The sequence below is a fragment of the Sebastes fasciatus genome, chromosome 22, assembly GCF_043250625.1.
Source record: "Sebastes fasciatus isolate fSebFas1 chromosome 22, fSebFas1.pri, whole genome shotgun sequence".
NCBI classification, from domain to species: Eukaryota; Metazoa; Chordata; class Actinopteri; order Perciformes; family Sebastidae; genus Sebastes; species Sebastes fasciatus.
Genome location: NC_133816.1, coordinates 12400115 through 12427075, shown reverse-complemented (window position 1 = coordinate 12427075; position 26961 = coordinate 12400115). Strand labels below are relative to the sequence as shown.

Sequence of the window (26961 nt, the reverse complement as noted above, 5' to 3'; positions counted from 1 at the left end):
TTATTAGTTACATTTTGTTTTACAAATTTAAGAAAATAATGTTTAAGTCAAGCCTGATGTTACTTTACACATAAAAGAATGATCCCAGTCACTTTCACACAGTGAGGCATACAGCTTATTAATTAAACACTGGTATCGGATCGGTAGACGGTATCGGCCGATACCCAAAGCCCGGGTATCAGTATCAGTATCGGGATTTAAAAAGTCGGATCTGTGCATCTCTACAAACGTCATAATCCAAAATGGCAAGATAAACTATTAACTTCAGCTCTCAGCACAAAGCACTTTAGCGTAAAGAAATAAAAGAATACAGAGAAGCAAAATTAAAAGATGGATTGTGACAGGTGATTGCAGAACAGCTTGGAATCGGGGATGGTTGCAAAACAAAGGATGTAGGAAAGATTAGGCACTAGTGATTGTGCTCTAGACAGCTAAATGATAGCTTCTTGCTAATGTCATTCATTCATTAGCCCCGTTTGGGACTAGCACCATCCATTGTAGTCTTCTACTGCAAATTTTCGCAACAAATGGAATAATAAAACACATCAGACTCAGCGTTCAAGGTTTTCTGTGCTTTTATCGGATGACAGATTCAAAAAACACGGCTTTGGTGTGCAAAGACCTTAAGACCAGTGCAAATTGAGTCTTATTCAATATCAAAATAGTCAATAACCAGTGTGTGTACAATGATCAATGGGGAGTTTGTAAGCATGAACAGAGATCTGCTTCTATCTGACTGTATATTACTACACCCACACAAAAATCTGAAAGACTAATTCCTTTAACACTCTGGATTCAAGAGTCAAACAATCTCGCCAAAGTCCAGTTTCAGTTTCAGACATGTAGTTGAATCAGTAGAAGGTCGGGGAATCAGATAAAAAGAAGAACTGTGAAGACTGAAACTGGAGATGATTAAGCCAATTGTAGGGTAGTATTGCAGAACGGGCAAAAAATAACAAGTAGTGGATGAATGAAACAGGGTAATTGAAATAAGTGTTTAAATTTGGTGTTTTTAGATACAAGCTCCAGAAATCAAACCAAAAATAGGGAAAGACACACCTGCAGGGGAGGAAATGGACAGAGGTGAGAGATAGTCCGCCCCCCCCTTCCCTTCGCTGCTTCACAGCCCATTAGGTCAGAGCAGAGCAGGGAGCGCCGCTTTTAGGCTGGCGGTGTAATATTGGCGAGGACACGGCTGAAGGAAGGCCCGCAGAGGTTTTTAAAAGCCTGCGTTGGCTGTGTGGGTGAGGTGAGATGTCATTTCCTCTCACTGCCTGAGAGCACCATCGCAGTGATATAAAAGCATGCAGCTGCTGACGGGCAGCAACTCGACGAGGAGGAGGATGAGGAAGGTACTAACATCTGTATGGATTATCCGAATGTTCTAAAGCAATCATGTCTTTTTGTTTGCGATAAATAACAACAGCTTTAGCACTAAAGATTTGTGGTTTTCCTGTGACCCCTAAGACGAAAAACAATGTCTACTTGTGACCCATCGTAACTGGTTGAATATGTGAATGTATTAAACTGATTTTTCTTCCCCTTGTTTTATCTGAATCATTTCTAGAGGCCTGAAAATGTAAAATTATCCAATAATTCACAAGTGAAAAAGCAAAAATTAGGGGAACTTCTTAAGAAATAAATATAATTTTGTGAAGAATAAATGTTTTTTCGCTGCTTTCCTAACACTATGACTTTCAAGGATTGGTAATTATACATATACAAACATGTAACATATATATTGACAGATTAAACTCTCGTCTTTTTGGTTATTGTGGTTATTTTTGAAAACTACGCCCCGTTGGAAAATAATTATCCAGATGCATTTACTCAAACCAATTATCAAAATAGTTGGCGATTAATTTAACAGTTGACAACTAATCGATTAATCGTTGCAGTTCTACCTTTAAGTGCAATTTACAGCAGCTAAAAATGTGTTTGCCGAGTTGCAGTGGTTCAACTTCTCCCCTTGCAGCAGTGAATTGTACAGGTGTGTCAGTCCTCCGTGACATCACTGTTGGGTGTGTTTTACGGGTGCAACAGAGCACAGTTCTGACCACACCCAGTACACGCATACTTAAAGTTACTCTTTACATTTTCAGTCACAAAAGGTTCTACATGTGCATTAGAGATAGAGAACAAGTAGGGGTGGCAATCACCAGAGGCCCCACGAAACAATATTACTGCGTCACAATACGATTTTATTGCGATTTTGAACATTTAGCAGCTTTAAGACTGAGCCTGCTACAACCTCGGAAAGAAGATTGTTTAAATGTTAATTTTTATATATAATAAAAGGTTGATACTTGACGTCTGTGTATCGATGCACAAAATATTGCGATACTATGCTGTATCGACTTTTTCCCCTACCCCTACTTACTAATAAACAGCTTTACAAACACAAGTCCTTTTTCTACACCTGAAGGAAACTCTGCAGTCTGCATTATCCTCCATGACTCACACAATGACCTTGTACTATACGTGCTGTTTGTGTGCATGTACATTACAGTATATGTCTAATTCCATGTTGTCATGCAGTATGTCAACCTCAACTTTCCTGTATGTGTTCACAGCTGCATCTGTGGAGGTGTTTCCCTCTGTATATTCATGCAGATGTTGTACATTTCTTCTACCTCTACTGTACCTCTGCATGTCTCCAGGGGAATTTTAGATTATTTTATACAACTTCGAACCACTGGTGTTTGAGCTGAACAGAGAACAATGGTACCCTTTAACACCCTCTCTTTGTCCTTAGCCTCTCAGTATCCTTTCAAATCTGTTCTCTTCTCTGCACATTAGCATTATCAGAGGTGAGAGGACACCTGGGAACCAGAGGAGCCAGACACCGGTCCGGGGTGTGACTTAACCCCGATTTCTCATGCCCAGGCTTCTTTTCACACTTTGATCACAATTGTGAAGGGCGACCCCGGGTCAAGCATGTGGAAGATACCCTCGCCCGACTCGGAGAGGCAACACTGAGCATGCTCACGACCTGGCTATACGGGTCATATCTCCCTCCCTGAGGGTGTGCAGACACATGATAACGCACATGAAGGCATACACACTTTAACGCCAACACTTGATGAAGACGGGCAGATGTGAACGCATGAAGGCGCACATGTATCGCATCCACACATTTTCAAATTAGATTATCATATAAGGGAGTGCTTATAACACACAAACACACCTAGTGATACAAAGTATATCTGACAGAGTATCTGAGCCATATGGCCTAACACCATATGTTGCAGCTGATGTCAACGTATACAGTACACGTGTGACAACAGAGAAACACACGACTGTGCTAAAAAAAACACATCTGCCGTTGTCACATGAGCTGTAAGAGCATAACACACACAGCACAGTAGGTGTCTGCATGCAGACTGGACTGCAAATGTAGGGAGAGCCCCAAACATGCCAGACGGGATCAGAATCCGCTGCTCTGTGCCCTGCTGCCGCCGCGACCCCGGGTAAGAGGAGCTGGACAGGAAGGGTGGCAGACCTTAGTGTCGGCACGGTGGGGGGGATGCCAGGGGAGGTGAGGATCACACACACAGAGCCGATAGACACACACACACACACTCACAGACTTGTATGTACGTGGGCGGAAATAACAAATGAAACTGGTTCTTCTTACTGCATCTGAGTCGCTGTCACCGCTCTCAAACGCCTTGTTTCTAGCAGCAGCAGGCAGCTGTTTATAGCAATAACAAAAAAAACACTACACTACCTGCCCAGCACCAAACAGCAGACAATGTTAGTGAAGCTAGCTGGTGGACATAGTGAAGTATTCAGCTGCTATAGAGCAGGATATTTCCCTCAGGAGTAGGTGGAGACCAAAACAGAGCTAAAAGGAGAGTGAATATTGGACTTGATTCATCAGGTTGCCAGAAACACGACTCTAAATAAATGATAATGTTGCTCTGTGTCTGCTGGATGTGTAAATAAACAACACAATTGCCATATCTACTTTATAAGGTGAAAATATGTCAGTGTTGGAAGTATAGCTTGTTTCCCCTGCAGTTAATGCAGCTTTAAAGCCTTTTTCCCGCTGGACAACTGGGGACACACCAAGCCGACGTCAAAGAACTAGAGGCTCACGTCGCCTTTGTTTTGGCCGACTAGCTGCACTTGAACACACCGCAAAGACTACAGCTGACGGCCAGTTAGCACGTATACGTTCTGCGCCTGCTTGAGATGAAATAACTCTCCCTACCAGCAGGCGGCGGTAGTCTGTATTCGTCATTCAAAAAGTGAAACCGGGAGACCGAGGACTGCGAATATACAAGCCGTTGTTATGATACGTATATGAAACAAAGTGAAAATGTCCGTGTGTTGGAATGATCAGATGAGATGAAGATGAAAAATGAAAGAGCCTCCTGTGTTTTCCTCTTGACTTAACTCTTAGACTTGCTTTCCTCACGTCCGTTTCTCTTCTTCTAGCCAATCAGAGTGAGTTTTTCTCAAAGTCGGGCTCCGACACCAGTTCAACATCCTGAATCGGCCGAAAAACACCCAACACAGGCAGACTAGAGGACACACCGAAAAAACTCGGCCGACGGACACTAACCGACAGCCCCAAACTGTCCGACAGCCGACCATCGGCTTGGTGTGTCAGGGCCTTAACACCCTCTAACATCTGTGGGAAAGGTTACAATCAGCATTCATTCCCGGGACAAATGACTCCGCAATAATCACAGGCAGTGATGGAAACATGACACCCGGGTAGACACGCTAATTTTTGCTGCGTGATACTATGTGGCGCGCATTGAAGTGAATATATAATAAATAAAATCAACAGAGATTTGGACAATTATTATACTTTATTAACCAATTAATATGCTCTCCTCAAAGCCACCAGACTCCATTGACAGAAACAGTCATTTTACCTCGCTTATCTTCGGAAAACACACCTCCTTCTAACTCGACAGAAACAAAATAAAACTCATCAAAACCGTCTTTGTTAGTCTGTCCACTGTTCCAACAATCACCAACTCTGGTTTGAGAGTTTGAAAGAGGCTGAATAAGTAACAGATATAAAAAAAATAAGTAACCGCCGTAACCTTTTCACTGTTTACTAACCCAGCTTCCGGTGCCAGCTGGCATGTCCGTGATGTCCAAAGTACCACAGCAGGATAAAATAACAGAAAGGCCAGTGCAACAACACGGCATACTCGCATAATGGGAAAAGAGTTTATCGCATATTTTAGCAGGATTTCCTGTGTTTAAATAAATAAAAATTTGGTGGAAAACACTATAAACATATTGCATCTAATTGGGTCTCGCATCAGAAATGTACAAAATATCTGTTTTTAAAACTAAAAGTCCTATTCAGGTTTATATTTGGCAAAACAGACATTGTGGCATCACATTGACAAACAGCTACAATGGAGTTTGATTGCAGAAATATTTTTAGTGCTCCATCAAAAGGTTTTTGGTGTTGCCACTTCCAAATAAAAAAAGAGTGAAAATATTTTTAATCACCAGAAAACATCAGCAATCACAAATAAACCTTTCAGCTGCAGCAAATTGAGTCAAACTGAGCACTGACAGCTCTCTATTTAATCCCAGTACAGGGACACTGGTTTGATGATTTGAATTTTTTCATGCTTTACATTTTTTGGGTACTTCGTTCAGTTTTCTTTTTAAAACGGGAGAACTTTGTTTGAACTTTGTGTCCTTGTTGTTTTGCAGCACGAAAACAGCATTTTAACGTCAACACTGGTGATTTTTACATCTGCTGAAAAGGGAACTCTTCTCCAACCTCTTAAACTTATGAACCCTTTTCATAATCAACTTGATAAAGTGCTCGTTGTCAAACTGGGAAAAAAAAGCATATGTTGTTTCTCCCGGAAATATTACAATATTAGAATAAACTACTTTTTTTCAGGTGTTTTCTACTCATTTTACCACAATTTCATTGATGACATTTAAATGAGCTGATATTTCAAGTGGAATTCACCAAAGGATATTATAATAAAGTATATGTATGTGTTCAAAATAGCACTTTCCAGAGCTCTGAAGCCGATTGCAAACAATAGATATGAATTAATTATCACTGTTATTCAATAATGTGTTCTGATTTACATGTGAATTGTGGCATATTAAGTCTTCGGGGTTAAGTTTAGGTCTATTTCAGTTTCAGTTGAGCTTGATAAAACACTCACAGCATCATATCCTGCATCAATAATACAGCGATCAACATGGCGTACACAGGCTATGAGGCTACATCCTTTTAGTCGTGTCGGTCCAAATGGATCTCAATGTTTCTGCATGTAGCTGCCATGCTGCTGAATTATTTAAGGTGGTAATTAGGCGAGTGTGGCTGCTGTTCGTCTCCGGAGAGCAAAGTAACGGTCAGAGCATTGTTCGTTTTTTTTTTTTATCCTCCCCCCACCACTCCCCTCCCTTTGCTTATTGTGTTTATTTTGGCCTAATTCCAGCTTCATAAAAGGAGCAAAATACACGCACTTAAATTGAATAGATGAAAAACCCCAGGCAAAAAGAAGCTTTACACTGTGCGCGGGCCCGTGTGTCGTTCACTTCCTGTCGTATCATGTTTGTCTAGGCAAGAGTGTGTACACATTATAAAGTGGCCGACTGTCCCGAAGCTGTTGTGGTATCGCTGTCCCGATGGCATTTGCATTTTTACGTCATGTTATCTCTACCAACACCACATTTTATGGCTATAATCAGGATGCGTGTCACGAGAACAATGGGTTTTGTGGAGCGTTGCCCCGCTGATGAACCAGATGAGCCAATGCTCCGTGACCTGGATAGAAGAAGGGAGGTCGCCATATTAGAAAGGGTCGCGGTGTCAGCGGCAAACACACAATCGTGTTAAGGGAAGCAATCACACACATATGCAACGCATATATGACAAACTGCTCGCACATGCAGAGTGAACTTGCTATAGCCGTGTGTCACGGTGGTTGCGTTTCAGTTCGTTTTCTTAAAGCTTTACGTTCGTGTGCAGGTTAGTAGTGCAAAGAGGTGATCGCTGCCGCTGTTCGAGTGCTATCTCCTGACGGAAAAGGATCGGATACAGTGTAAATTTGACCTTGTTAATGGTGTTGCAAAGCCGAGAGGTTGATCTTCGCAGCTTTACACACAAGCAGAGTGCGAGTTCACACAGCAGCTGAACCAGTAAACGTGGAGGTCACGGCAAAGTCCGGGAGGTTCATGTGGGGGAAGAAGGAAAAGACGTTCTTTTCTTATGAATGCCGCAGTACTGAATCTATATACACAGTTATACACTTAAGAATAAAGGCAAAAATGCACAGAAAATAGAAAAAAAAAACATAGTGTCTGATGACTTTCAGCCTCCTTTTGCTGATATTACCCTGGTTGTAAATATGTGCTAATGCTTTATAGTTCAGTTATAAATCTGGCAGTTTGACATCTGTTTATCTTCTTCCAGCTTTGTCTTTTTAGTTCTTTTGTTCATCACTCGAATGGACCACTTGACCTCTGACCTTCTGGAAAATTGCTTTAGAGCATCTGGTCCAAGATCCGTTTATTAACAAATTATTAAAATTTCCAATTTAAGACTTGATGGATTGATGTAAAAAACACTTTGTTGTTAACATGATGACTTATAACATTTGCTGTTTGCTTCATAGAAATTGAGAAACCTGTGATCTGTGAAGTAACTTCTTACTAGAATGTGGTACCAAATAGCGAATATCACTTTTATTTAATATTTTATTTTATAGAAGAGGTTGGATCAAGGCACTGTTTTGCAAGTCAAAAGTAAGTCTCAAGTCTTTGTACTCAAGTCCCAAGTCCTAAACTTTGAGTTTTGAGTCCTAAACAAGTCATAATGCGCTCTTCACCAAATGTAATGCCAACAACAAAGTAATAATATACATTTTTAAAGAAGAAGAAGAAGAAGAAGAAGAAGAAATGAATTAAATAAATAAATGCTTTTTACATTTTTTATTTATTTGTTAAAGTGAAGTCATTAATCACTGGTGTTTAAGTCCAAGTCGAGTTGCAAGTCTGACTTGCGTCGAAGTCATGTGACTGAAGTCCAAATCTGGCTGATAGTATTTATGTACTTTAAGCTGAATTGTGCAAAAAGTGCCATCGTACAGCTGATGGTCGATACTCTATAGTGCTGCTGCAGCTATTTTACAGAACAGCTGTGCTTGAAAATTCTTAAATGTTGTAGTTCTCTATAAATCAGATCGCTTATGGATGCATCTCTGAAGCTAGCAGTGTTAATTTATGTATAGTTTTCTCTTCTTAAATGTTTTAAGTTCTTAGTCTGTTTACTGTCATGAATTTCATGAATTTACAGCAATAGAGCCGCCAACGCTGCTTTCTAAATTTATATATTCATCAGTTTATTTACTTGTTGTATGGAGAAAGTGGAGACTGACATGTACTTTTTTAAGTTTAAATTTGACTCCTGAAATCGTGGACATAATGCTACTGATTATGTTTCTCATTCATTCTGTCACAATCAATCGTTTACTCTTGCTCCTGGTTTCTTTAACCTTTACCCCTGATCACAGAAACCAGTTTACTCATTTACATAAGCACAAAAGCTGCGTCCCTGGGTGGGCTTGAACCACCAACCTTTCGGTTAACAGCCGAACGCGCTAACCAATTGCGCCACAGAGACGGCTCTGTCCTGACAAAGAGGTATGCAGACTTGACATTCAAGCCCCACCTACCAGCATGTGCTATTTATGTCTAGAAAGTAGTGCAAAATGATCATTCAGAAACTGGATTCACTCACTTGTTCACTAAACTAATCCTCATTTTACGTAGTTTTAGTCTTGTTTTCGTTGTGAAAAATAGGTCCCCAAAGAATAGGTTTCCTCATTAGTGATACCAAAATTGGTTTGGAAATTAACTCTGGAAGCTAGTGTGAGTCTGATCTCAAGTTCTCTTAAGAGGTCATGCTAATTTATAGGATTCATTCTTTAGATCTGGAGGTAGTTATGTAGTATGTCAAGTTAAAATAGTTCCTTTTCACAGGAGCTGGTAAGCAAGTAACTAGCACTTTCAATTGTAATAAGAGCAGCTCCACCACATTTAATCCAAAACATCTGTTAAAGATTAGAGGACGAATTACAGGAAAGGGGCGATTGATGTTAAAAGTACAGCCGATAGCAGGAAGACGTGACAACCAACAGATGGACTAAATCCCCCTCAGGTTTGAGGAGAGTTGTGCTGGCTTCTTGAGAGTAATTACAACCTAAAACTAAATAAAACAGGACTGGTCTGCCATAAAATAGTCTGAGCTTTACCAGCTCCTCCCATGCGTAGTCAAACAATATACACACATAATGTATCTTTTCCTTTTCTCTCCTTTCCCCTCGCTGACCTTTAAGGCCTCCCTCTCTCATTTTCTCACTATCTCAGTCCTTTCGTCTTTCTCTCCTTCCCTCTGGTCGTTTCTGCTGAACTGTGAGGATTGAAGGATGTGGAAGAAAAAAAGCTTGGGATCATGGGAAGGTGTGATGGCGGTATGTCTGTCGGGACCTCGGGGATGAAAGAGCTCGGGAAAGGAGAGGCGAAGTAAAAAAACAAAAAGGATTTCCTTTCCTTTCTCAACGCTGATTGAAGGAGTAACACCTTCAATCAGCGCTGAGAGAATCTAGATGTCCGGTGGCAGCAGTGGCTCAGCTGTTGGGTCATCGACAGGTGCAAAAAAGATGTGCTTTCTGCCCACGTATGTGACTTACGGATTAATCTGATCACGGAAGCATTCGCCATGTTGCGTGCTCCACGTGCTACAACTGCACCTCCTCTCGTTTGACACTTTAATTCACACGTGGCACAAAAATGTCTTTTAGACGGGGATCTCTACTCGCCATTCATTTATCTCACTGTCATCTGATCTGATCATACCCGTCAGTGGCAGAACCATGCTTCTTCTTCTTCTTCTTCTTCTTCTTCTTCTTCTTCTAACCCTCCCGCCCATCCATCACCTCAATCCTCGCCCTAAACACGCCCTGGTACAGCACACTGAGGGAGGTCGCCGTGCGGTCACTGCGCAAAGCCTGGTCGCATTGTGACTCGGAGCTGCAGAATGTGCCATGGTGCATTAGCGCGCTGCCGCCTGGCTGAGCATGAGGCACAGAGAGAGAGAGAGAGAGAGAGAGAGAGAGAGGAGAAGGAATAAAGGAAAAGAGATAAGAGGAGGAGCTAAGGGATGGAGTAAAATGTGAAAGGATGGGGAAGCAAAAGAGGGAGGAGGATAAGAGGAAAGAGGAGGAGGAAAGTGAGGGCATCAGCGCACTTACACAAGCAGAGTTCAGAAGCCCCAGGGGCACAGGGTCTCTGTAAGGTGGCTCATCAAATATGGAGGCATATCAAGGTTGTGTGTTCGCTCTGGTATCTTCTCCTCTCTCTCTCTCTCTGTTCAACAGCCTCACTTCTTAACTCTTTTCTCTTCTCAATCACTTTTCTTGCTCACTGTTTTCTGCCCTCTGTCACTTTTGTCTCTTCTTGAAACTCTCACTCGATGATAACAACTTTTCCATTCTAATATTCTTTCCATAAAAACGTATGACACACCAGTTTTCTGTTTGTAAAAAGGCAGCTGAATTTCCAAGCTGTTTCTTTTCAGGTAGAGCTGACCCGAATCCTTCGAAGCTTCGACCGTTGCCATGGTATTCTACCTCCAAATCAGTATTCGAATGCTTCTTTTTTTTTATACGTAACAAAAAGAAAAGTTTATAGAGCGCACAAGACTGCATGTATTTCCATCCCATGTGCACAGAGTCCTGTTAAATAAAAGCAGATGGGATGCGATTGGATGATGTAACGTACCAATGGGAGAGCCCGTCGCCAGGCTGCTGGCACATGATCTCACTTTCATCCTCGCCCTGAGTAGGTTTAGACAGCTCTGATCGGCCCGTTGCTAATCTGCTCTGCACCAACTGGATGTGCTGTAGCTAATGCGTGCATGCACACTCGCAGCACGCACGCACACACACACACACACACAAGTTTCATTGTATTTTTTGAACGCAGTGAGTATCTCAGAGTAGGAGAGATACTTTTATAAAAGGTACGTCTTTGAACTTAGAGTCAAAACAGTTACATAAGCACTTGCTCTCATCTAAATTTCTTGTAAACTGTGCTACAGACGTCATGTGGCAGAAAGCTTTTTTATGTACGTATTAAATATATTTAAATGAAGTGTAACATGTTTGCATAATGTGCTTACTAGATCCTAAACCTGATTAATAAGGAAATTATACTAAGACTGATTAATGAGCTGCTGAGATCAGGACTGAACGGGACAGCTGTCAAAATTGGATAAATATGACATTTGAATATCCTCTCTAAAAAAACACATAGGTTCGATCTATTCAAATATCTATTTTTGCGCATTAGGTCCATGACACCATGTTCTACTGCAACCGTTTTGAGCTGAACTTTTGTGGGACGCCCTGTTTATATGTCGTTCACTTTGAAAGCGCTGCAGCGGACGAGGAACGGCTGATTCATGTAGTTGAAATGAGGAGTCATCTATACGATACCTCCTCATTTCACTACAAAAACCTAAACAAGGTGACAGTTGGCTAGAGGGAGATCACCAGGAGATCGTCTGAAAGTTTCCTACTTGCTGTTGGCTACATTGTAAGTCATTTCTAGTAAATATCACAATATAAAACGTGTGTTTTCTGTTTGAAAAGTACAAACTTTAGAAGATAGCAAGTACTACTCAACCATCTTTTAAGTGGTCGCCAGTCTGATTGTGATACGTGGTTTGTTTACATGACATAACGCAACGATTCCTGTTAGGACACGGTGTCACTCGCTTTGTGACCGAGTTCTCTGCCATCATTACGGTTGTTGTTGAATTATTCCTCGTTCAGCTTCACCTAACGTTACATTTAATTTTCAAATAATGAAAGTGACATTGCGCGACTCCCGTCATGTGGCAAATTCAGTGCACGCGAGGCAGACAGCATCAAATGATTCATAACTGATATATTATTCAATAGCCTGATTTCCATACAAGTAATATTCATACTGGTTTAAATAATCAGTTTGATAGTAGTTCCCATCTTTGCTGAGCAAGAGTTTTGGGCAAAATGAATTAAAGGCCTGTCCCATATAGACGCCGGTTGAGTTTAGTGATTGAAGCAATTAAAAGCCTGAGCTATTAATTGCAGTTTTACAGTGTCAGTGTCATTTTCCGCTGAGCATGAAAAAGAAATAATAATAGAAAGCTTTTAAAATTTGAAGGAGCATACACTCTCATACAGACTGAATTTGACAGTACATGGACTATGAAACACACACACACTCAACTGTCAGAATAAAGAGGTCATGTCGAGGGTCGTCGTCCGGGGACTTGCGCTGAAAGTCAAACATGAAAGAGCTCTACAACTGAAGGCTCCGTACAACCTCCATGACATGTGACCGAGGTCAAAGGAAGCCGCTGTGGCCGCAGCGGGGCCGCGCTCTTACTATTAACCCGTATGCACTCACATGGACTGTATACACATTCATGTGCACATAAACACACACATACACAGTTTACTTGTACTCACTCTTTCTGCGCACACTCATGCATTTGTCATCGAAGTAGCAATGTGGCCGTGTTGTGATAAAGGCGAAGGCTCTGGGGGGTTGGAGCTCGGAGCAGAAAGCCGGGGGTTCATGGCCCGTCCTTGACCCTCCACTGGACCTTGACAGCTCTGAGTGACGGAGAATAAAAGGAGGAAGTCACAAAGGGAAGAACTGAATGAAAATACACAGCTGCAGTTTTTACAGCCAAGACTGAAATGTGAAAAATCTAGTAAGCAGACATTGAGGTTAAAGTGTTTGACGAACTAAAAAAATATGAAAAAGATGCTCATTCAGTAATTGTCATTGTGACGATGATGAAGGTGATGAGAATGGTGATGATCGTTGTTGTATTGTAACTGTAGACGTTTCCATCACCACTATACAGTATATATGTGAGTCATTCTTCTTGTTTCTCATTTGTTCCCTCTTCTCTTTATTCCTTTACTATGTTTTTGCTTTATTCTGGTAAAATAAAGATAAGTTAATAATAGGTATTTTCAGTTAAAGGTATTAGAATAAGGGAAGAAATGGGGGCATCCAAATAGCAGATTTAAGGCAAGGTCACACATGCGCAAATTTAACATTCGCCTCCCGTTCAATTCCATTCTATGCGAGTCAAGAGGTGAAAAAAAGATTTGCATCATTGCATTTGAAATGAAGTTCAACTTTGGTGAACTTCCAGGCGAATATCGCACATGTGTGACCGCGCCCAAACAGTTGAGAGAGTAATTTGATTTCAGAATTTAAATTTGGGTTAAGGAAGTTTGATGCTGCATAGATAGAGAGGGTACGTTTAATTTTAACAACGCTGTGTGGCTAGACTTTCCATTCTCTAGGATTTAGCATCTCACAGAAAATTGAGCAAATATATGAGAAACACAACTTTACACCCTTAATAAAGTAGATTTAAGTGAGTTTGGTGATTCTGAATCTTTTGAATCCCCTAAATTCTGACTTGCTAAAAAGTAAATACTGTAAACCCATACTATAATATCTCTGCCATGACACACATTTTCCCCCACGCTGCACATGTGCCTACACTCAGTTCAGTCAGGGTCAAGTGGTCAATAGCAGTGATCAGAGTGGCCTGCAGCCCGATGAGCCCATCGACCCCTCCGCCCCACAGAGACATGGAGAACATCACCGTGCCGATTCATACCGGCCTCACGCGTGGCGGCAGGTCCGGGCACTCTGAGGCCTCCGCAGCAGTGGCAGGATTGATCTGCTTTACTCAGGCCAAGTGCGAGCTGACAATGTTAATGCACTGTCAATACAAACCCACCAGGGATGTATGAGGAGAGAGCTGTGGACTCTACATGGAAGGGTAGAAGTATCCATTTCTGTCGTGCCTGAAGCCACTCATCTGCCCGTATCTGTCACAAGCTATTACATTGACTCAGACCCAACAGGTGTTATTGAATATGCTGTACAGAATTGCCTATTGATGAATACTGTATTTATGAAACATACTGTTAGTGTGGCTACCGGATAAAAAAAATGATCATATCAAGTGGCTGTCCCTGCAGTTTTTGAGATTTTTTTCCCCACATTTTCTTTTCTGATTTGAGCATCTGCAGCCCCTGTGCTGCAAAAGTGAGGTAAAAAATAAAAAAAGAAGGAAATTCACTTCTTTTTATCACAAGTTCAACTTACTGTTTCAGTTTTCAGTTACATACTTAAAAAATAGATAGAAAAGAGGAAAAAAAAGACAAAGTGGACGTCAAATAAACAGTATTGGAGGTGCTCCATCATGACTCAACAGCACAGAACCAAGAAAAATAAGAAGGACATACTTATAGGCTTTTCTTATTAGATACCCAAACAAACATATCCGCCCTTACAATATGGTTTGACGTTATACCTTTGTTAACTGTATATATGATACCATGCAAATAATACAGTAAATATGTTGGGGGATGTCCTTATGGGAGTGTTATAGGCATTTTCAGTGGCTTTTAAGGTGGAAAATGACTACTTGAACTACTTTGTACACATGCAAAACCTGAAAATTACACAATTTTTTCACATTTTCACATTTCCCCACACAGATTAACACAGGTGACAATTCATCTTAAATAAATAAAATATATTTCCCAAGTATACTTTATGTAATAAGTACTAAAATCAATGCACCAGTAGTATATTTGTAAGTGTACTACTTGAATACTTCTTGGGACTAAATTGGCCAACTTTTTACTTTATAAAAGAATATTTTTAAGTGCCCTTTAAGTGTAAGAATAGTAAACTTTGAGTACACAACTAGTTTACATCTAAGTTGTATTTTGTACTGCAATTATACTATGAAGTGAACTATACTACAAGGGAACTTACTGTATAGGTATACTGTTAGTTTACTAGTTATATACTTGTAGCCCACTTTTTAGTTGATGAAAGTACACTTTATTTTTTTACTGCAAGTATACTTGTAAGTTTTCTTTAACTTTTAGTACTTAGCCAGTGATTTATGCATTACATAAGGCTTATTTTGCTATTTGACTTGTGATGAGGAGTGTTATAGGCATTTTCAATGGCTTTTAAGGTGGAAAATGACTACTTGAACTACTTTGGACACATGCAAAACCTGAAAATTACAGTTTTACATAATAAACCTTTTCACATTACCCACACAGATTAACACAGATGACAATTCAGGTGAGCACATACCTGTTTTGCGCAGTTTGCTGTCAATTTTGGTAGCAAAGCCCATAAATATCATTATTTTTACCTGAGGTTTGGTTTATAATCTGCGTCTTGTGGGCACCGAGGAGTTTAAACCCAAGTTTTTCTTCAAAAGGCAGACTTTCAAGCGTGTGCCGTCGAAAATAATTTACATCGTTCATGTTTACCGCAGTTAGCTACTTCTTTATGAACAACCAAATGACGTCAACAGGTAATCAGTTTTGCGCATGCGCATTATTGTTTTCCAACTCTGGCCACTAGTTGGTGTTTGCACTGATTAAATTGTAGGATAATAATAAATAACAGCAGCAACCGATGATTGTTTTATGTCATGTTTTAATCCAGATTAGGCTATGTTAATTTTTTAATTACTCGGTACCACTAAAATTTACTAAAACCACTTTTTTTTCTGATGCTAGCAGGTAGCGCTACCGTTACCTCCATGCTTTTTCATTTTATACCATAAAAGACACATTTAGGCCAATTTAGTGTGTGACTCTACGACGGAGTATTAAGGCCACATTGAGAAAAAAAAAATCGGAGATCTCGAGAATAATGTCATAACTTTACTAGAAAAAAACTTTTAATATTACGAGAATAAAGTCGTTAATTTACGAGAAAAAAAGCTGTAATATTAAGAGAATAAAGTTGTAATTTTACGAGAAAAAAGTCGAAAATTACGAGAATAAAGTCGTAATTTTAAGAGAAAAAAATCGTAATATCACAAGAATAAAGTCGGAATTTTACGAGAAAAAAAGTTGTAATATTACGAGAATGGTATAGGAGAAAAGTTAAGAATTTATTCTCGTAAAGTTATGACTTTATTCTCGTAATATTACGACTTTTTTTCTCGTGAAGTTATGACTTTATTCTCCTAATATTACAACTTTTTTTCTCGTAAAGTTACGACTTTATTCTCGTAATTTTACGACTTTTTTCTCGTGAAGTTACGACTTTATTCTCATAATAAAATCTCAGATTTTTTTCCTCTCAATGTGGCCCTAATACTCCGTCGCATGACTCAGATTAAATAACAACATTTGGGTTATTAGTAATACACCCTGTACTGTATATTATTTCACATTTGTACTCTTAAAAGAAATTTGCTTGTTGCTGTGTTGTGGTAAATCAAGGTTCGTTTCCAGGTTACCACGTTTCCACGGCAACCATGGAACGCGTCAACAAACCTGGAAAACGGAGACATGGGAGATGTAAAAACAGGTAAATAATGTATATATTATATGTTATATATTAGTCAAGCTGGCTGTTTTGAGCGCTTTAGTTTGTTATGTGAACATTACATTTTTGTATTCACCGAAAATCACCACTTTCATTGTCCAAGTTGGTTGAAGTTAGCTTAATTCTCCCTCATGGTGCCTTATTATTGTGTTAATATCATTTACAACAGTACAGTCTGTCTGTCTGTCTGGTTTCATTTTGCAGGAAACGTCGCCACGGATCTCCTCCAGACGGGTCCATGTCTCCAGCTGTTGCTGCTGGGAGCCCAGAGGAGCTGGATGTCAGTGTGAACAGACAGGTAGGCTCATTACACTATGGGGACATATATACTGTAGATGTTGTCCACTCTAGTGATATGACCATAACCACCACAAATACTAGCCTACCACATACATAAACACAAATAAACACTTACGAAAAAGTAGTATACTTCAAGTTTATTTTATGAAGTAAAATATTTCATTCATTTCATTTCAAAATTTATTTCGAACATGTAGAATACAAAAAATAAATAAAGAAAAAGAATGATCATACCAACAGTGGACAGTCAGAAACAAGTTGTATTTACATACAATGAAAAGCATAAGTAAAATAAATTGTCAAACACTTGATGCCTTGATTTACATATTTGAAAAGGAGTGAGAAGAAGTATAAACTTATTTAATCCCACCCCTTCTCCATAAGTCAATTATTAATTATTAACCAGCTTCCTTATTGAGCCATACATATACTCTAATTAAATTTACCTAAATTTGTCTAACTATAATTATTATTATTTATAATTTTTCTAACTATAATTATTACCTTTAATCTGTGTCATACAGAAATATAAATTAATTACTGATATAATTATCCTTATCAAAATATAAATTTGTTATCAATCCAGAATACCAATTCTGGATATATTTCCCAAGTATACTTTAGGTAATAAGTATTAAAATCAATGCACTAGTAGTATACTTTATTAGATTAAAAAAATAAATAAAAATTACTTTTTCTCGCATGCCTTCACGGTGAACAGAGGATGCAAAAATTGCCAGTACTTGAACATCACATTACTAAATGTAATTTATTTCCACATGTGCACCTTCCATTGCTTGTCATAGAAGGGAACACACAGGTGTAAGAAATAACACTCCATATCATTATCCGTGTAAGCCATGCTATTGAGAAAGCCTACAATACTGCATGCTTAACTTGTGTTTCATCCTCCAGGATCTGCCAGCGTTCCACACGGCCTGCCTCCACGGCCAGCTGGCTGGTGTTCAGGGGATCATGGCTACTGTTCAGAAGCTCCTGGTGGAGTCCATGCAGGACTGGTTGATCAACAGCAGCGACCTCCAGGGTCGCCGTCCCATTCACATGGTCCTGTCCTCCCGGAGCGCCCCCAACACCTCCTCCTGCCTCGTATACCTGCTGGAGAACGGGGCCGAAGTCAACGCGTAGGGAGCCCTATTTTGTGAATAATTGGAATTCACTTTAGGATGCTGTATTTTCTATCATGGGTTCATTTATAAATTCTGTCAGCTGGATCCAGTGGCACTCAGCTGGCTGTTACATGCTTATTCAATCACCAAAGTAAAGCGTTTTAAAAGACACTGAATAAAAAAAAAAACACTGCAGAGTGCAAAAGTAAACTTATGATTACAATGAGACGATGGTGAAAGTTTATAGCTGCTGTTGCAAGGGATAATGATGATGATTATGATGGCAACAGTAATGGTGGGGATGATGATGAAAGCTGAGAAGACAGTTTTTAAAATATGTTGTTCTGTTATTACCAGTATCACAGATTCAGGGACGACCCCGCTGCACCTGGCCGCCTCTGAGGGCCTCCTGGACTGTGTAGAGATCCTCACGCAGGCCGGAGCAGATGTGTTGGCCCAGGACAGCACGGGTTTCACTCCTCTGGATTTAGCTCACATCTGGTGCCACAGGAAGGTGGCAAGGTAACGAGCTAAAACAACAAATTTACACCAAAATGAAAAAGTTCGGTTGAAAATTGACAGACTTCTTGTGTTTTTGTGCAGGCATCTGAAAAGCTGCATGTGGCAGAGGAATAAGAAGAAAGAAATGCAGGAGAGGAAGCTAGCACAGACTTTATACAGTGATCTTGTGGATCTGGTCAAACTGAATGATCCCAATGAAAAGGTTAGTTTGTATGTTGCGGAAATCCAATCATCTAAAATTTGGAAGTTTGGAAATTTAGGAAGTCAGACGGCGGCTGGCAGTACCACGGTTTAGCACTCTGTGGCTCACGTTACCGCAGTTTCACAAGCATGTCGGATAAAAAGCCAGAGCTAGAGCTTGAACAATGTGATCAATGTTCAGGTTACATTTTTCCAGTAGTGTAAGAATCTTAATATGTACCAACTAACGAGTTAAAGGTCAGTCAGTATTTTTGGTTGCTATAAATGAAATTTGCGGCATATTTCTAACATATCTAAGAAACTAATCACACAAGGTTTTCCTCTCCTAAAGGATTTCTCCCCCAAAGTCACGTTGAGCAAGTACCACACAAAGTGCATCCCATTGGATCAGTTGAGGCAGCAGCCAGGAGATCCTCTGGAGGATGAGAGCACCTCCGCTGAGCAACCTCCAGCCTCGTCCTCCAGACCCTGGACCGTCTTATCGGGCCTCCAGCCTGAGGACATCCTCAAAGAGCCGGACCTCCGGGACAGCGTCACGGTGTGGAGGGACAGCAGCGGCGGGCTGCCTTGGTACGCCACCAAGTGGGACAGCACGCGTCAACCCGCCCCTGACTTGTCTCTGGATGTCCTGGAGAAGGTGTTGTTCCCCAGGGAGTTCCCTTCAAGGATTGCCTGGTTTGAGCCACAGGACATCGATGAGGTCCAGCACAAAGGGCACCCCCAGGGGCGGAGCACCTCCCCCTGGACGGAGGTGGCCATGCACCTGGCTGAGGTGCTGGAGCCCGGACACTACTGATCAAAAAAATTTATTAAAACTCATCTGGTATTGAAATAATTCATATATTTTTTGCATCAAATTTGGTGGGCGGTTGAAAGAACATTTTTTAGATTTAACACATCTTCATTTTTTATATCAAATAACGTGGAAATTAATATTGTAATTAGAGTATATTTTAAGGAAACATGTATTGTAGAGACATCTGGCAGTATAACAGCAGACCTTTTCTAACAAAATACCCTGCCACCCCACGACTTCACCTCAAAGTGACAAAATTAAAAAGACGCCGCGCCTCCAAAAAAGCGGGGTGAGCGGAGGGGTGAGTGAAAGGGGAGAAAACCTCAGTGAACTGGGTCACCTGTCTCCGATGTATCCCTGCACTTTCACTGCTCCCCCCCGGGGAACAGACTGGGGATCCAGGTGAGGGCTTGTCAACAGCATGTGTGTGTTAAATGCGAGCTGTGGCCTGTCAACTAAGGGTGTGTGTGTGTGTTGCGTTTTTCCCTTTACTTCACACCTCAGCGGGGGTCAAAGTGCACACCAGCCTCAACCTGGTGCGCCCACTGTTACCGAGCCACATGGGACTTGGATAACGTGATGCCATCCAGCTAGGCTGTCTGGCACACACACACATATTTTTGAGTGGAGTTCAGGGTGTGACGACAGGAAAATCCATCGTACTGCAAAATAAAATTTAACACCGAATGGGTGAATTAACCTGATTTAATTGGAAATGACGAGGATCTGTTTTTGCCTTTATTTCCCGTGAAAAGAACCATTTAATCTGCGAGTTATTTCAACAAAATCTTTTATTATACATTTGTGTGCATACCAGCCTACAATGAATCGCACTCCGTAATTGGTAAAAAGAATTTCGCCCTCTTTTAATAGCACTTTCATCAAACCGCTTTGAGCGGCTTTTGTCCCCGACACACCAGAGTCATTGCACAGGTTCGATTTTCACAAGTTTTCATTAGTCGTCTGACGTGTACAAAAATTGGTTTGTTATTACTGTGAATTTTTAAAAACAGTCCAAAAAAGACAGGCAGGTTGCAGACTACAACGCTGGTGATTAATGACTCTGTAGATGCAAGCAAAAAAGTCAACGTAGTGCATCGTTTTTGTGTCCACATGTAAATGATCTAGACTGGGAGATACCCATAGTAGCTCACTTTAATTTAAGAGTGTTTAAATTAAACTTCAGACTGCGCTTTCTCATTTAAAGTAATCGTAATAAGCACTTCTGTGGCATTTTTCCTGCAACTTTGCCGGAAATCTTCACACCAAAATCTAAGCTTGGACATCAGGATTTAGCCAGAAAGTACCTTTAAGCTGTTTCACTTATCTCCAACCTTCTTCATCTGAGGAGACAAAGTTGTCACTAGTTCTATTTCGTCTCCTAACCTATCTTCAAAGCTACTTTGTGTGTATTGAATCTGATCAAGTGTGAGACCTACAACACACAAATGACAGCATCTCAAGAAGAAAACTGATGATTTATCTGCCAAAGTCAAAACGTACATGTATTTGTCAGTTGTTAGTTTCATACACATTTGAATACCAAAGCTTAAAAAATGGAGGAGTCCAACATGACGATAAGAAAGCGTTGCGCTACGGACAAGACCCCCGACAAAGAGGTCTCTAGTAGATGTCGTTGGCAGTCAGTACAAACAGACAGAAAAACAAAGAGACGAACGTGGCCTGTGTAAACTCGTCCAGCAGGAAGCTCTGCTCCGTTCATTGGTCCGTCCTCTTAGTGTGCTCCTCTTCCACTTTGGACACTGTTTTCGTTTTTAAGTCCCATCCAGAAACAAATTTCCAAAGTCTTTCCTGCTTCCCCTTAATCTCCAACACACACACTCACTCACACACACCCTGACCCCCGAGGTTTCACCCCGAGTCCGAGCTCCTCAGTACATTTTCTGTCGGCTGGGCAGCACTGCCTCCTTGAGGAAAGAGAACACGAGGAGGATCCCGGACCTCTTCCCTCTCTTGCCCTTGGTGAAGTAATTAGACACCACATCATCTAAAAGGAAAGAAAAGAAAAGGGCAGTTAGTATGCTGTTGTTTTTATACTGTGCTGACACCTGGAAATATATCCAAATAAGGAAAGGATGGTAGTAATGTGAACGATATACAGTATATGTCTAAGTCTCTAAAAAGATTAAGAGTCTCATGTGAGCTAGAAGGGCTAATATTAGCACAGGCGCTAGTATTAATGCATGGACTGAACTTGACCTGTTCTGTCAACCATAAGAGACCCACTACAGAACCAGTTTTTGTCTTTTTTAGGGGGGTTCCGGTGGTCTTAAGGGAGGGATAGCAGGTCAGCAGTAGATGTCACATAGTGGTGTGCATCATCTGAAAGCTGGGAACCTGGAGATTAATTTGAGATGCAGCTCAGCACTGTGTGTCAAGGTGTCATGAATCTACAATAAACATGAATAAAAAAATAAATCGTGACAGCAATTTTTGAGTTCATACTATTTGTTACACAGATTTGGTGCTTAATTAAACCATTTTTTGATCAATAATCCCTCCAAAATACCACATTAAGACACCAAGAGCTTGAGGAACACCATAGAAAACGCCATGCTGTGATTTGATATCAAAAACTTGTGACATTTGTATATTTCTGCAAGAAAATGTATGTAGAAATATTCAAATACACCATTTAGAGAAAAGGCAAAATAACACATTTGTACTGCATGCAGCTACAGCCTCTTAAGGACATGTTTTTCCCTTGATTACAATGTACTTTTGACATTATAAAATACGCTTTGAAGGGGATTTTCAGAAGTGCAAGGGATCCAAGAATTTCCTAGATTCTTTGAAGAACTTGACAAGATAGAGAGAACGCAATAAAACTTACCGAAGCCTCAACTGCTCCGATCAAAAACAACGTACAGCTGAAGAGACAAAAAAAAAGCTCACCTCCTTGTTGCATGGTGGACGGAAGCACGTTTTCCCCCGCTGACAGTGACACAAAGAAGGCGAAGGGGATCACCCACAGGCAGATGGTGAAGTACGCCAGCACCTTGATGCCAAACGAAAGATTATATAAAACAAGTATAGGAGAAATTAGAATTCCTAAAAAGACAGTACGTGGTATCATTAATCTGAGACGAACTTACCTCTGAGAATGGATAATACTCTTGTGCAAAGTACTGGAAGGCCATATAATGGTTCACCACTACCAACACTGGAGAAGGAAGAATAAACAATGTTAAAATAGAAACAGGAAAAAAAAAAAAAGACATCCATGTACATGTCACTATGAGATAACGTGCGTCATACGTACCACAAGAGAGGATGAAGTTCGGGGAGCTCAGCAGTATGTAGGGGAAAGTCTGCAGGAGGCCGAAGTACACCAGGTTGGTGAAGAGGCCGACTCCCACCATCAACACTGGGAAACCTTCAAAGAGATAGAGACCTGCCAGCATGCCTGTCGAGAACTGGACACATTCACACAAACAGCGAAACAGAACACGGGCGTTGTTAACTACATATTTTAATACAGTATATTCTTAAAAAATGACATCACTCTACATCCACTTACTCACCATTATCATGTACTTTATTATTCGACTGGTGGCTACTGTGTATTCCTCTATTAGTTCGGCCAAGTAGTACAGGCCAGCAGCTGGGTGGAGAAGAAAAAAGATAAGGCGATAAGCAACCAAACAGGTAAAACAACAAAAACAGAGAGAGAATTCTTTGTCATCGGTGCTGAAAAACAGCACTTTCACAGATTCATTTATTAACTTAATCCGCCACTTTTGCTGGAAATCAACTCATATTTAGGTTTCCAAAAAAAAAAGAAAGGTGATCTGTTAATTTCGATAGTGTGGTGGAGATTATTTCAGAATACGCCGGACAGGAGGATAGTGTTATCTTCACTGCAGTTAACAGTAGCGCTTGGTATTGTTTGAAACTTTTTTAAACTAATACGATACAATACCTGAGTTTTGGTACCACTAGAGCTTCAACAATTAATCAATTCATTATTAAATTATCGGCAACTATTTTTTAACTATTTTTGAAGACAGAAATTCTCTGATTCCAGCTTCTTAAATGTGAATATTTTCTGGTTTCTTTACACCTCTATGACAGTAAACTTAATATCTTTGAGTTGTGGACAAAACAAAACAATTGAGGACGTCATCTTGGGCTTTGAGAAACACTGAACAACACTTTTCACCATTTTCTGACATTTTATAGACCAAACAACTAATCGATTAATCGAGAAAATAATCAACGATTAATCAACAATAAAAATAAGTTAGTTGCAGCCCTAGGTACATTTACAAAAATGACACTTAAAGAAAATGATGTGTCATTTTTGTAGTCCACATCACTGCAACGTCCCGGGTTCGATTCCAGCCTTGGGACCTTTGTTGCATGTCATACCCCTGTCTCTCCACTCATTTCTAGTCTCTGTCTCTAAAACTGTCAAATAAATGCAAAAAAAAGAATTTAAAAAAAAGAAAATTATCATTCAATACTTTAATTTGAGGAATATCAACACACTTTTCTACAATCTTTTTCTCCTCTCTCAAATGTTACAGATTTTTATTCAAAAAACTTTGGATACAAATCTGTATCAAAGCTAAACGGATCAAAGAGTAAGTAAAGGAGAGTATGAATCGGACCAGAGAGTCAAAGTCGACTTTCAGTACTGGAAGGTTTTCTATTCTTGGTGCTAAAGACACATTTCAGTCAGGACCCAAAAGATACATATAGTCAATATATTGCTAATGAACAGCTAAGGCCAAGCAAGAAAGACAGGCCAAATATCAGTTCAGTCGAGTGAGTTAATAAAAATACAGACATGACCCAGAGTTACTGAGCCCATGTGGAATGAAGGCCAAACACAGCCAAAAAGACTGCACGTCAAAACATGTATGTCAGAGGTGACGGCTCACAGAGCAGAGGCTCATGGGAGAGTCCGAGAGCTTCAGAAGAATAGCGACAGCAAACTGCCTTGCTCTTTTGATCTCCTTATTTGACAGACACTCGCCGTAAACTTTGATCCTCCCTCATCATTGGACAAATCACCACAATAAAGAAAATATGAAACAACAAAGTATCGCTGCTTGCTGGATTTACCGGAGAAAAAGACTGATAAGAACACTGCCTGAATGAAATACAGTATACAGCAAACACAATTGTGATTCAAATGAGGCAATAACGGATAAGAAAAAGTAAACAAACTAAGAATCTGATGAAGCATGTGATGCCAATTCCTACTAATAAGATACTGTATGATACGCAATCACAGGTTACGCATGCTCTTTCACCTAGTTTTGATTACAAAGCAGCTTATGAGCAGCAACAAAAAGCCGGAAGAAAAGCTACTAAGTAAGGTAGTCACTGGTAATAAATCAAGTCCGTACCACTTTCTCATAATGCACATATTACGGAGGATTATAAATGTATCTAACGGCTAAATCATTTCCAAATGCTTCACAGATCAGTTATAAGACATTTGTTTGTTGACAGGTTGTGAGAAATCCTTTTGGCTTTTGATGACTCTTTCTATTCAGTAATAATGTAGTAATGAATGCTGGTAATCCATTACTTAAATGCTCACTTTCTGAGAAGCCATGAGTGCCCTGTTAATGTCAATAAGTTGCTAATAAAAGGCGTTTTGTCTTTCGGTCTGATTTGCACCTTTGGTAATATGCGTGCTCAAGATCATGTCAAACTGCAGCGCATGATCAAGACAGCAAGCAGGATCACTGGGATCGATCAGGTGTCTGCAGCACAGCTGTATAGGGACCTTATTCTAACAAAAGCAGATCAGATCCTCAACGATCCTACCCATCCTCTCCATCAGAAACTCAAAAGGAGTAGCAGATCAAATAGCAGATTCCTGCAGAAAAAAATGATGCATTTGGGTTGTGCGCAGAATCCTGGGAAGTGTGTGAGGTTTTTATATGTTGTTTTTAAGAGACATGTATATGACCACATGAATTTCTGCTTGTGGGATAATAAAGTTGACCTTTGACCTTCGACCTTTAATAAACAGATGCTTTTTGTGATGAAAAAGACAAAGCAAATGTCATGCTCAAGCAGAGAAGACACCAACCAAAACGATTTTCACAGCCTGACTAACAAAAAGTTGTTCATATTAATGGATTATAACTGCCCTATACAGCATTAGTAAATGTTTTATTTAACATTGATAAACAGAGGTTGCCTTATTAGAAAGTGGTACCATCATTTCATTTAATAAATGTTTTAAGCTGGATTCAATTTAGCAAACAAACTGGAAATCCTTGTTCTTTGATCCCCCCCCCAAAAAAAACACATGCACACACACGCAGAGACCTGACAGGTGAGTGTGACAGACACTACCAGAGGTTGACAGTCAAGCAGCCACACCTGCACCTGACAGCTGCTGCAGGTGTTTACGTGGCCAGGTAGCTAACTAACTGGCAACGTGGACAGACTCTCTGCCAAGTTTCTTATAAAATAAAAGGTTTTGGAGCAACATATTGTTGGTACAGCTTGTGACAGGCACATGTTATGTAGCCAGCATGTCAACTGACCTACTAGATTATATAATGTAAACAAAAAGGCTAGATTTTTAAGCAATATAGGTTCATATAAGCTTACATAATGACCTTAAAGACAGTTGCTGGATGCTACTTTATCTACTGCATACCAGACATTATGACCACACTAATGCTGCAACTGATTGATTAGTTAATATCGATTAAAAAGGTTGAAGAAGAGAGAGAGAGAGAGAGAAATGCAAACTATTAGCAAACATCCTGCAGAAGCTAGCTAGCTAAACATGCTAGCAGCACTTCTGTGAACTAACACGTGTAACTTATTTATTCTTTAGGCAGATTGACTTTTTCTCTTTGCATTTTATCATCAACTCAATGCTCAGTGTTAATACAGTCGCAGCTTTGAGAAACGGAGCCTCCTTTGATGTTAAATGGTGCAACATCTCCTGGTCCGCTAGCATTAGCAGGCGAATATTAGCTAGGGATTTCCCAGCATGCACTCACTTACCTATTGCTAGAGTGACGAAGGATATCTGGATGACTAGCGACAGCCAGCTGAGTAAATAAATAAACCACATCTCTCTGCATGTGAAACGACACACAAATATATGAAAATAAGACAGAAAACGAGATAGCAGGGCTGCTAACTAGCGCTGTGGAGCACCGGTCAAAGTTCCTGCCCCTCAGTGTGTTCAGTAGAGGCCGAGGAGAGGAGACAAGAAGGGCCTGCACTCAGGCTGGTTCTGGGTGTAGCATCACCTGAGGTTGGAGGTGGAAGTGCAGTAGTCTGACAGATAACATAACACAAGTTCTGTATTTTAGTTCCCTGAGAAATACATTATAAATGGATGTATTTACTCAAAGCACTTAATTATTTGGATAAACAGAAAGGCAATCCAGGCACTCCAAAATATAAAAAAAGTAGCAACGAGGAAGAGAATATATTAAAAAGCCTTTATTGTAGTGGCTAAATCATTTAAAAATAAATAAAATAAATATGTCATTAAATGTAGCCATTAACTAATTGATCAAATGTGACATAAATTGATATTTC

At 40.2% G+C, this 26961-nt stretch overlaps 2 protein-coding genes, 1 long non-coding RNA gene and 1 other non-coding gene across 6 annotated transcripts in view; 1 reads left to right on the top strand and 3 right to left on the bottom strand.

Annotated features, from left to right (window-relative positions):
* The window catches only part of LOC141760312 (uncharacterized), a 29342-nt gene extending 13931 nt beyond the window's left edge, over nt 1-15411 (bottom strand). For 2 of the 3 annotated variants that reach the window (XR_012592328.1, XR_012592326.1), the window contains exons 1-2: nt 15269-15411; nt 12525-12669 (exon numbers count right to left, since the gene is read on the bottom strand). This is a non-coding gene — a long non-coding RNA (uncharacterized LOC141760312). Of the gene's footprint in view, nt 1-12520; nt 12670-15268 lie in introns of all 3 variants that reach the window. The other variant, XR_012592327.1, reaches the window with a different exon arrangement.
* trnan-guu (transfer RNA asparagine (anticodon GUU)) lies at nt 8556-8629 on the bottom strand. Its single transcript has one exon. It is a non-coding gene; the product is annotated as a tRNA-Asn (tRNA).
* A 967-nt stretch (nt 15412-16378) lies between the features above and the next one.
* Nucleotides 16379-20187, top strand: ankrd53 (ankyrin repeat domain 53). The gene is made up of 6 exons (XM_074622985.1): nt 16379-16443; nt 16666-16759; nt 17677-17903; nt 18246-18410; nt 18492-18612; nt 18943-20187. Exons 1-6 carry the CDS (start codon nt 16391-16393, stop codon nt 19405-19407), a joined length of 1125 nt encoding a protein of 374 aa, XP_074479086.1. The 5' UTR covers nt 16379-16390; the 3' UTR covers nt 19408-20187.
* On the bottom strand, nt 20184-26616 carry tex261 (testis expressed 261). Its single transcript, XM_074622986.1, has 6 exons — nt 26416-26616; nt 22953-23032; nt 22691-22844; nt 22524-22591; nt 22324-22426; nt 20184-21415 (listed from the first exon to the last, which is right to left on the bottom strand). The coding sequence occupies exons 1-6, from the start codon at nt 26483-26485 to the stop codon at nt 21300-21302; spliced, it is 591 nt and encodes a 196-aa protein (XP_074479087.1). The 5' UTR covers nt 26486-26616; the 3' UTR covers nt 20184-21299.
* Between the last annotated feature and the right edge of the window lie 345 nt (nt 26617-26961).